The sequence below is a fragment of the Microtus ochrogaster genome, unplaced genomic scaffold, assembly GCF_000317375.1.
Source record: "Microtus ochrogaster isolate Prairie Vole_2 unplaced genomic scaffold, MicOch1.0 UNK46, whole genome shotgun sequence".
Taxonomy (NCBI): Eukaryota; Metazoa; Chordata; class Mammalia; order Rodentia; family Cricetidae; genus Microtus; species Microtus ochrogaster.
Genome location: NW_004949144.1, coordinates 2,557,358 through 2,568,587, shown reverse-complemented (window position 1 = coordinate 2,568,587; position 11,230 = coordinate 2,557,358). Strand labels below are relative to the sequence as shown.

The 11,230-nt window shown below is 41.5% G+C and overlaps 1 protein-coding gene across 1 annotated transcript in view; it reads left to right on the top strand.

The window, feature by feature from the left end:
• Positions 1-4,451: 4,451 nt before the first annotated feature.
• The window catches only part of LOC101992372 (C-type lectin domain family 2 member D11-like), a 29,869-nt gene continuing 23,090 nt past the window's right edge, over positions 4,452-11,230 (top strand). Inside the window, exon 1 of the mRNA XM_013354479.2 lies at positions 4,452-4,527. Coding sequence (XP_013209933.2) covers positions 4,452-4,527 — 76 coding nt within the window. The remainder of the gene's footprint in view (positions 4,528-11,230) is intronic.

Sequence of the window (11,230 nt, the reverse complement as noted above, 5' to 3'; positions counted from 1 at the left end):
TATAAGAGAGAATAAGACCATGCCTTTTGTCATAGCATGGGTAGACCTGGCTGACATGTTGAGTAAAATTAGTTAGGCATGGAAAGCCTAACACTACTTGACAGTTAGAGGGATTAGTTAGGAGTATGGACTGTCTCTTCAGAGTTTGGAAGAAGTTTAAGTACAATGCTAAACTCAGAAATCATAAGTAAGTCTAGACATTTCAAGGTTAAAGGTGTTTAGAAATCTGATATTGTTTAAGAAATAATCTTGGGCATAGGGGTGACAAGAGGAATAGAAAGCTGATGAAAATAAATTTCTCACATGCAGACAAGTGTTGGAGCTAGGTAGTGAGTACATGAAAATTTAGCATATTTTTCTTTATTTTTGTATAGGCTTGCAATACCCAATAGCAAATGCCTTGTTTTTAAATGCTAAAAAAAAAGGAAGAGAAGACATTAAAACATAAGTAAGGACTTATAGGTGAACTGCCCCTCAGGGGAACCAATGAAACAAATGGGTCTTTATTGGGGAGACACTTTGAGTATCACCTTAGTAGAAGTAAAAAAAAAAGTAGAAATCATGATAATTGAGTTTCTAAAGACATTTTGTCTAATATACACAATAAAAATGCATTATATAGCCGGGCGGTGGTGGTGCACGCCTTTAATGCCAGCACTCGTGAGGCAGAGGCAGGCAGATCTCTGTGAGTTCGAGGCCAGCCTGGTCTACAAGAGCTAGTTCCAGGACAGAAACAAAAAAGCTACAGAGAAACCCTGTCTTGAATATCCAAAAGAAAATACATAATATATAATGCTTACAGTTCTTTAATCCTAAGTATTGTCTTTCTTGTTAGTTTAAGGGTAAGTTCTCCTTTGACTTGGAGAAGTATGAAAATGAGCAAATATAGTGACTAAAGTCAGTGGAAGCTTTTTTTAAAAAGTACATTTTATATTCAGTAAAATCCATTTGTTTGGGGAACATTTCTAAGTTTTTAAACTTATGTTCCTTTCCATCACAGTGAAATATAGTCCTATAACTCTACCCACATTCCTGTGAGACCCATTGCAGATTCTTCCCAGACAATCTCTTCCTCTGTTCCCAAACCATGGCCACTCCTGATCTGACACTTCCTTTACAGAAACTGTTCACATAGATCCTACAGTCTCGTTGTCCTCTAAATGTGACACTTGTGTGTCAAGGACAAACAGTTGACCTTAGATTTATGATCTAAGCACCACTGGTGTACAAACAGTTCTGTATTCAGAACTTTGAAAGCAGCTGAATGTCTGCTTTTATTTTGCAGGAGGTTAAGAAAAACCAACAGAAAAACTGATGAATTAGGTTTGCTTAAGCAGAAAGAATTTTATGACAGGTGAAGAGATCAAAAAAAAAATAATAACTCAGCTTTATTTGCAGAACAGGACCTTCTTGTCCGACTTTCTTTTGGGATTACTAGTTTCCCAATAATGACATTGGGACTAATTACTCTGTGAAAGTTTGCCCTTTAGTTTAGGTTTGCTCCACTAGCTCTTTTAATTAAATGGCCATGTTTTATTAACATTCATTCTGCCACATGGTTTTTATCTCTTCTCCATTCTGCATATCCAACTCCTTCTGTGTCTCATTGACTCTTGACATTCAGGCATTATGCTGGCCTGCCCTTTCATCTGGCAGGATGTACCCAGGCTGTACCCTGGTCCTCCTAGGGTCCTAGTCTGTGTGCAGGTGCAAAGGTCCTTTTGAGAGACAAGCTCTGGCCAGGTGTGGTGGTGCCTGCCTTTAATCCCAGCCCTTGGGAGACAAGTGGATCTCTGTGAGTTCTAGGCCAGCCTGCTTTACAAGAGAGAGTTTCAGGACAGGCTCCAAAGCTACAGAGAAACCCTGTTTGGAAAAAAATTTAAAAAAAGAAAGAAAGGAAGGAAGGAAGGAAGGAAGGAAGGAAGGAAGGAAGGAAGGAAGGAAGGAGAAAGAAAGAAGAAAGAAAGAAAAAGAGAGAGAGAGGCTCTGCCCACTTTCTTCTCTCTTCCTTCCTTTTCTGCCTTTCAATCTGAGGAGGTAGCTTTCTGCCTCCTCCCTGTTTCTCTGTCTCTCCCATTCTCTCTTCCCTTCACATTCCCTGTAAATCAATAAATTCCACATTCAAACTCTTTCTGCATGGCGTGTCACCTGACACAGTTTGGAAGCTCCTACCATGGGACACATCACAAAGATCTCCCTAGCTCTGTCCTCACATATCATCACAGCAACACTGGCATCTCCTCTCTTGCTCCCAGTGTTCCCCTCTCTCTCCAGAAATCCTGCCTATTCTATCCTGCCTGGCTATTTTCTATTTAGCACTTTATTAAACCAATCAACTGCCTTAGGCAGGTGAGTCAAAACATAGTCACATCTTCATGCAGTGTAAACAAATATCCTGCAACATTCTTGGACATCAGAAAGTCTGGGAGACATCTCCAACTACACTGCCAGTTGAATATCCCAAATAACTAAGTTGAAAATCCTTCTGACTACATTTCTCTTAATTCATATTTTAATAGTATATATAATAATTTATATTTAATATGTTATATTACTGTATTGATTATATATTACATTTTATATAATTAATACATTAATTTTTTTAGTGTTTTTGTACGTAGTCTTGGCAAGTCTGGAGCTCCCTATGTAGGCCATTCTCAATATGTAACCTTAAACTCAAGAGAGATCCACCTGTCACAGCCTCCCCAGTTCTGGGATCAGAGTCATACACTGTCATATCCATCATCAAAATATTTCATTCTAGTATTTTAAAATTTTTCTGAGTTATTTACAGTTTTCCTTGGCATATGTTCCTAAATGATAAAAAATAATGCTAAATTTGTTTTTCTTGAGGATGATGATATTCCATTACACCTGCATTCTAAATCCAAACTCTTCAAGGCTGCAATTCCAGCTCTGGAGCAACCTGATGCCCTCTTCTGACCTCTGCAGGCACCTGCACTCACAGACACAAACCCACAGACAGGCACACCCTAATACATTGAATACAACATAAATAATCTTAGAAAAACACCAACACTGCTTCATAAACTGTCTAGCCTCAAAATTCTTCTTGACATCAAAGCTATGAATTTTGGTTTGGCCTGAGTCAATGGTCCCTGGAAATCTGAGCAGTTCTCACCCTGTGTGTTGTGACTTCTTTGTGGGGAAAGTAGTTGAACATTCATGTCACAGGAGTCACTTATCAGATATCCTGCATATCAATATTTACATTCTTATTCAAAACAATAACACACTACAGTAGCAATCAAATAAATTTATGGTTAGAATCACCACAGTATGATAGTCTTAAAGGGTCACCGCAGTAAAAAGGTTGAGAACCACTGGTCTACAGTCATATCTAGGACTAGAGAGGGTTCCCGTCGGATGTGTCTTTCTGTCCCCACACCACTTATCAAACATTTCCCTATTGGAACCTGTTGTATGAGACAGACTGAATGACTCATAATTGGCTCAAACATAAATGATCTCTTTTTTTTTCTTTTTTTTTATTTATTTTTTTTGTTTTGTTTTTTTTTAATTTTATTTATTTATTAAGGATTTCTGCCCCCTCCCCGCTACCGCCTCCCACCTCCCTCCCCCTCCCCCGATCAAGTCCCTCTCCCTCGTCAGCTTGAAGAGCAATCAGGGTTCCCTGACCTGTGGGAAGTCCAAGGACCGCCCACCTTCATCCAGGTTCAGCAAGTTGAGCATCCAAACTGCCTAGGCTCCCCCAAAGCCAGTATGCGCAGTAGGATCAAAAACCCATTGCCACTGTTCTTGAGTTCTCAGTAGTCCTCATTGTCCGCTATGTAAGTCCGGTTTTATCCCATGCTTTTTCAGACCCAGGCTAGCTGGTCTTGGTGAATTCCCGAAAGATCATCCCCATTGTCTCAGTGTGTGGGTGTACCCCTCGCGGTTCTGAGTTCCTTGCTCATGCTCCCCCTCCTTCTGCTCCTGATTTGGACCTTGAGATTTCTGTTCAGTGCTCCAATGTGGGTCTCTGTCTCCTTTCGTCGCCTGATGAAGGTTAATATTCAGGAGGATGCCTATATGTTTGTCTTTGGATTCACGTTCTCACATAAATGATCTCTTATTCTTAGAGAGGTGAGAAGTGTGTTTACTGACTGTGAACAGTATGTCTCCAGCTTTCTCCATTCTCACTCTGACTTCAAGAGGTTCAGCCTCTGGATCCTCAGCACACAGAATCCTCTGAGCTGGCTCTGGTGACCCCTTCTTAAGTGATGTCCTCAAAACTCAGAACTGTAGCATCACAGGGCTCACCTCTCACGGTGCCTTTTATGTGGCAGTCAATCAAAGCAGAAAGGGACTGACAATGCAAATGAGGAACGTGCTGTTTGCACAGTGAGGTAACTGCACAGGAGGAGGGCAGATGGAGTGGAACATTAAGGACATTCTTTCGCTCTCAGCATTTTTAGTTTCTATCAGAGATGAGTGCTGCAGAGTCTGCGGAGGCTTTTGTTGGCATGCTCAGTACCACGGACAGCCTTCAGGAGGGTGAGATTGGTATGTATTTAATGCATATTCAAATGGAACTAACTACAAGAACAGAGAAATGCTTCCCAGGGTAAGAATGGAAGCAGAGGGCAGAAAAGCTGAACCTCAGGCCTGTGAGCCAGCCCCAGTAAGTCTCTGCAGAACCAGAGAATGCAAACAGGACTTTAGTTGCCGAAGAGGTTGTTGCATTAGTTATTCTGTTGGCACATTAAATAATAGTTCTCGAACAAGAAAAATGAACGGTGAATTATCATATAAAATGTGGAGCCACGGTTTTGTTTTGTTTTGTTTGTTTGTTTTCCTTTGATCTTAGTGTGCTAGCACACTCTTTTCCCAGGGATCTGGTAAATTACACTCTGGTGAATCACACCAAGTTCTGGTGGAACATGCTTGTTCTACAAGTCCCACAGCAAAGGCAAATTCAAACAACAGCTTTGCATTGTGCACAGTGACAGGAGCTGCCTGGGAAGCTGCTGCTTTTGCTTTGCAGATCCACTGTAATAAAAAGAAAAAGGATGTAAGGAGAAGGCAGGAAGCCTGTTGTCCAGGCTGACCCCACTCGGGACCAAATCCTCAGCATTTTTAGCTCAAGTAAATTATGGAAAAAGAATATGATGGGACCTTCATTTCAGTCTTCAGGAAGGAAGCAAAATCTTGTTTCTTACATTTTCAAAATGTCTATGCTTGTTATATTTCTTTTATCTTCTTTTTTTCTTTTTCCTTTTCCTCCACCTTAATTTTTTTCATTTATGGAAAGAATATTGGATTTTGAGAAAATATGACTGGTATTTACCAAAAATAAAGTTCATGACAAACATTAATGCTTGTCACTTAAGTCAAGTATTCTTCTAACTGAAATTTACTATTATGATTATTATCAATATTATTCTTAATAATTGATGGTGCTGCTACTATTTCTGCCTGCTGTTTGTTGACTCTTTGAGAAAATCTCATACTATATTCCAAGTTGACTGATAATTCCTGCTCCATTTGCCCCAGCAAGGTTGACTTTTGAAACCAAATTCTTTCCCAATGAGAACATAGCTGTTGTGAGCGTGGAACTCCAGTCCAAAGAGTGGACTGTGTAACTGGATGCATTCTGCAATTTCACTGTTCTCAAACTGTAACTTGTTCTATGAGTGAAGCTGGTATTTTGGTTTGTTTGTTTTGTTTTTTATGTTTTTCAAGACAGGGTTTCTCTATGTAGCCTTGGCTCTCCAGGAACTCACTCTGTAGACCATGCTGGCCTCAAACTCAAAGGTCCACATGCCTGCCTCTGCCTCCTGAGTGCTGGGATTAAAGGCTTGAGTCACCGTCACATAGCATTTTTAATATATATAATATATATATGAGATCAGTAATGTTTTATTTCTTTGTTTTTTGAGAAATCATTCCTAATATTGCTTCAAAATAAAGACACAAAAACTATGCTCCAACTGTGCTGTGGCAGGCATTAGATTTTAGAAGGAGATCTATGTATATACAGTATAAAAATGGTGGAGGAAAATACCTATTACTTCTGTATCAAAATGAAGCACACAGTTTCAGATTTTATACCATTGTAGATACAGAGGATGATCAGTAATTCTTAGCAGTTAATAACATATTAGGAATGTCTGGTATGGAATCCTGTTGGAACCCTCTGGAAGGAAAATTATTATTGCTCATATAGCAAAATGAAACAAATAGTATCAGACATTATAACTGTTAGGGTTCAAGCATTATGCCACCCTGCCCTCTGGCCGGATGAATCGAGGAAGTACCCTGGACATCCCAGGGTCCTAGTCCGTACACAGGTGCAAAAGAGACAAGCTCTGCCCACTCCCGATCTCTCTTTCCCACTTCCCTTATGAAGTGGCAGGGCAGGACTTTTCCAGCCTCTTCTTCTCCTTTCTCTCTCTGTGTCTCCATTTCTTTCTTTCTCTTCCCCTCCCCTGTCTCCCTTACCTGTCTCCACTCCATTCCCTTCACCCAATAAAACATTCCACTTAAGTTCTATCTGCCTGGCCATGTTTGCCCTCACTCTTCCTGGGCTCACCCACCAGGGTCCCACTTGTGCCATATCGTAACCATGGCACCTTGACAGTTGGCAGGCTCTTCTGTCAGTTCTTCCCATGTGCATGTTTGGGGACCAACAGAACCCTGTAATTGTCAATCTGGTTGTAATCTTCAGTCAACTCAGGATTGCTGGAATTCTATACCCAACACTGGCAAAATTGACTGGAGTGGTAGGCCTCTTCCCTCCTCCACCTCTTTACCATGTTTCTGTTACTGAGGATTTATCTCATCTGGGGTTTCTTACATTCAGGCTTTGCTCAAAGACCTAGTACTGAGTGTTAGGAATATTTCTTAAAAGAGTCTAACTGCCTACACAAATAATTCCAATCAGAACAAATAAAAGATGGCCATGTTTAATGCAATGCTCCTGCATGGTACTGGGAAAGCATGGGGAGGGGAAGAGAAAGAGAGAAGGGGAGACCACGTGAAACCCGGAGACCACGTGTTCATCTCTGGAAGGCAGCCTAAGTGGCCTGTGGGAGTGGTCCTGACCCACCCTGAAGAGGGGTCACTGCTTGGCAGGCTTTCCCAGAGATGGAGTCTGGGCCGAGGCAACTCCCAGGGGAGGGGGCTTGAAATGGAGCTTCCTGCCCAGTACTCCAAAGATGGGTGCCGGGGCTGGGACGAGGCCCCCAGGTATAATATTCCAGACTCTTTGTATAAAGGGGTGTTAGGGAGCCAGGGTGATTCTTTTGACCACACCTTCCAGACTTTTTGGATAAGGGGGTGCCAGCAAGCTGAGGTGAAGCCCCTGAACCAAACATTTTAGACTCCTTGGATAAAGGAACACCAGCTCGAGTCTGGCTGCTTCCTGTGGGCATGTGGTAAAGCGGGAGAGGGGAGAGCTGAGAGTTGGTGGGCTTGTGCTCAGCTTATTTTAATAAGTCAAAAAATAGTAGCACATGTGGGTACTCTTATCCAAGATGGTGGTAGGGTCAAAATGGGAATTACCCATGTATTTGTATTTGTATTTTTCCAGAGCTGTTTGAATTTGGAGTTATAAGCTTGACAGATATTAAAACATGCACACATACACACATAAAGACTAAAAGTAGTATACTATGAAAGCGAACCCACATACTCACACAGAAATACTGTGGTCACATTATTCTAACAGACAGATAAATAAAACAGTTTTAAGACCCTGTGTCAGAGGACCAGCTCAAAAATCCTTGTGTAGGCAGGTGGCAGAAGCCAGGGAATCACAGATGCGGTTTGGTTAAGGACCAGATTAGCAGGTGCTGCAGTGGAGAAGAAGAACAAAAGGACTGAAGAGCTATATAGTTTTATGGTTTTAGAGTGGAAGGCAGGGGAAACAGAGTGAGACCAATGGCAAACAGCTAGAGAAGCGGGGGTGGGGGTGAGGGGGGTACTGGGGCCTGGAGCAGGCATCCAGAAACCATGGGCCTTATGCTAGACAGTCCCAATTTAAAAGGATTTTTGTAAAAGGCATCCCAGGTGCAGTTGAGAATTTGGCTTTGAATGGCAAGAACCCATTCAGAAGCCCATGCCAATGGGGACTCAAGCCTGTTGTAGTGAATCCATCAGGACAGAGCTTTTGAGTCAAGAACGGGAGTTCATGAGAAATGAGTGGCAGGTGTTTCCCTACAACCTTCCCTCAGTGACCAAGGAGTTTGCAAGGGTGGCTGTCTAGGTAGCCAGTCAAGTAAGTCTCTCTCAATAACTCCTGTGATTTATCCTTTTCAAGATCTCTGATGGAGTTTGAAGACTAGTAGCTTTGTCAACTGCCTTCTCTGTTCTCTGTGTAAAGTGCAGGTTACAGGCCTCACTCAATTAGAGCTAATACCAAGTCTAGACAAAATTTACCTTGTTACCAGGCTCTGATAAAAAAATAAACTCACAAAACAGATTTCTCCTGAATGTTAAGGTGATGTCACAATAATGGAAAAGGAACAGGTACTTTAGGGGTCACTTACATGAAAGTGCAAAGCTTAAGATGTGAGGATCTAAGAAAATCAGGTATAAGAAGATGTTTTAAGGTATGCAAATGCAAGTTATAAAGATGTGTACATGCAGGTCATGAAGGTCTGAGGATACTTAATGTGTGTAAATGCAAGTTATGAAAGTTTGAACATAAAAGCTTAAGTGATGACAAAGGCAATTGGTTTGAGACATTTGAAAGAATAAAATGTTCAAAATTTTTCTCTTTCATTTTGCTCCTGTTATATTAGGATCCCAAGGATCTTTAATCTTAACATTAATCAACAAAATTCTGATGAGTTATTAATACAGCTCTGAGATCAGGATTTTAAATTATGTCTTATAGTTTTGTAACTACAGACTTAAAAGGTACTTTTCATGGTACAAAAAAAATTGTCACCGTCATTTCTACAAAACAAATTTCAATACAGATTATGAACAGTGGATGCTAACTTGTCTAAAACTTATGTTTTCACAAATTTAAATAATTCTTGTGAAGTCCAAGGAGCCGACTTGGAGGATTCACCTAGAACAGGTCAGATGCACCTTTCCCTCAATTCTCAGGCCCTAAGAGCCCAAGCCTCCTCACCTTTTCCTGGTCCTAACACCCTCCCCCTCAGTCACAAGGTCCTAAAGAAACAGAAATTTTTTTCTAAACGTAACCTGTTGTCTGCTCTGCCAGTATCTTGCTAGGTCTAATAGACAGCAGAGAGTTCCACAGAGCCTGGAAAGCAGTGAAACAACCAACTACTCCCAGATGTGACCAGCACCCCAGTTTTCTCAGGTTGCCAAAATTTCGATGCCCACAAATCAGCAGGAAGATGTCTTGAGAACCCAGTGCCCCATCCCTGTCCTACCTGCTATTTCATTTAATTTTCCCACCTTTTTTCTGCATTTTTTATTTATAATTATAAAAATAAAATATACAGATCCATGTTCCTGCTACCTCCCCTCCTCCCATTTTCCCTCCACATACCCTCCAACCCCACCCACATCCAATCCTCAGAGAGGGTAAGGCACATTGTTTTGTGGAAGGTCCAAGGCCCTTCCTAATATATATAGACTGAACAAGGTATCACCCGAAGAGAATAGGTTCCCAAAAAGCCAGTATGTGTAGTATGGATAAATGCTGGTGCCACTGCCAGTGGCCCCCCAGTCTGTTCTAGCCATGCAACTGCCAACCACCTTCAGAGGGACTAGTTTGGTCCTTTTCTTGTTCCTCTCCAGTCTGGCTGGAGTTGGTGAGCTCCCATTAACTCAGGTAGACTGTTTCAGTGGGTGTACCCATAACGATCTTGACCTCTTTGCTCGTATCCTCATTCCTTCCACTCCTCAACTAGATTTTGGGAGTTCAGTCCAGTGCTCCGATGCAGGTCTCGCCTCTGTTTCCCTCAGTTGCTGAATAAAGGTTCTATGGTGATATTATCAGTCTGACTTAAGGCAAATCAAGATCAGGCCCCTTTACCTCTGCTGCTTTGGATCTTAGCTGGAGTCATCCTTATGGATTCCTAGGAATTCTCTAGAGCCAGGTTTCTTGCTAACCCTATAATGGCTCCCTCAATCAAGATATCTCTTTCCTTGCTCTCACCTCTGTCCTTGCTTCTTCTCAACTATCCCATTTTCTCAAGTATTCCTCACCCTTCCCCATTTCCTCTCCTCTTCCCCTTCCACCCTACCTTCTCCCCCACCACCATGGTCCCAATTTTGTCAGGCTATCTTGTCTGTTTCCACATTCCATGTGGGTCTATGTATATTTTTCTTAGGGCTTTCCTTATTACTTAGCTTCTCTATGATCATGACCAATAGGGTCAATATCCTTTGTTTATAGCTAGTATCCACTTAGGTGTGAGGACATACCATATTCATCTTTTTGGGTCTAGGTTAACTCACTCAGGATAGTGTTTTATAATTTCATCCATTCGGGTGCAAAATTCAAGAAGTCATTTTATTTTACCACTGAGTAATACTCTAATGTGTAAATGTGCCACATTTTCTTTATCCATTCTTCAGATGAGGGGCATGTAGGTTGTTTCCAGGCTCTGACTATTACAGATAATGCTGCTATATGAACATAGTTGAACAAATGCCTTTGTAATATGTTTGAGCATCTTTGGGAATTATAGGATTCAGGCATTATGCAGAACAGCCCTGTCATCTGTCAGGATTCACACAGACTGTACTCTGGCCAGCCCAAGGTGCAAAAGGTCCCTTAAAAAAAAAAAAAAAAAAGCTCTGCCCACTCTGGATCACTCTTTCCTGCTGTTTCTCTGAAGGAACAGGCAGGACTTTTCCTGCCTCTTCTCTTTTCTGTCTCTATTTTTTTCTTCTCTTCTCCTGTCTCCCTTCCTTTCCCCCATTCCCTTCAAATCCCCTAATAAAACTTTTCAATTCAGTTCAATCTGCCTGTCTATGTTTGTCATTCACCCATCATGGGCTCACCCACCAGGGTACCCCTTGTACCTTATCTGAACAATAATTCTATAAATACAAAAGATTATCAGTAAATCTTGCTGTTGATTTTTGTAAAATAGCACGACCTTGGCAGGCCAAGGGATCAGGCAGGAGACAAATATGCCATGCAGGCAGAACTGTAAAGTGGAGATTATTGAGAGAAGGATAAAGGGGAAGGAAGAGACAAAGACAAACACACAGAGGGGAGACAGAGAGAGAGAGAGAGAGAGAGAGAGAGAGAGAGAGAGAGAGAAATGAAGAG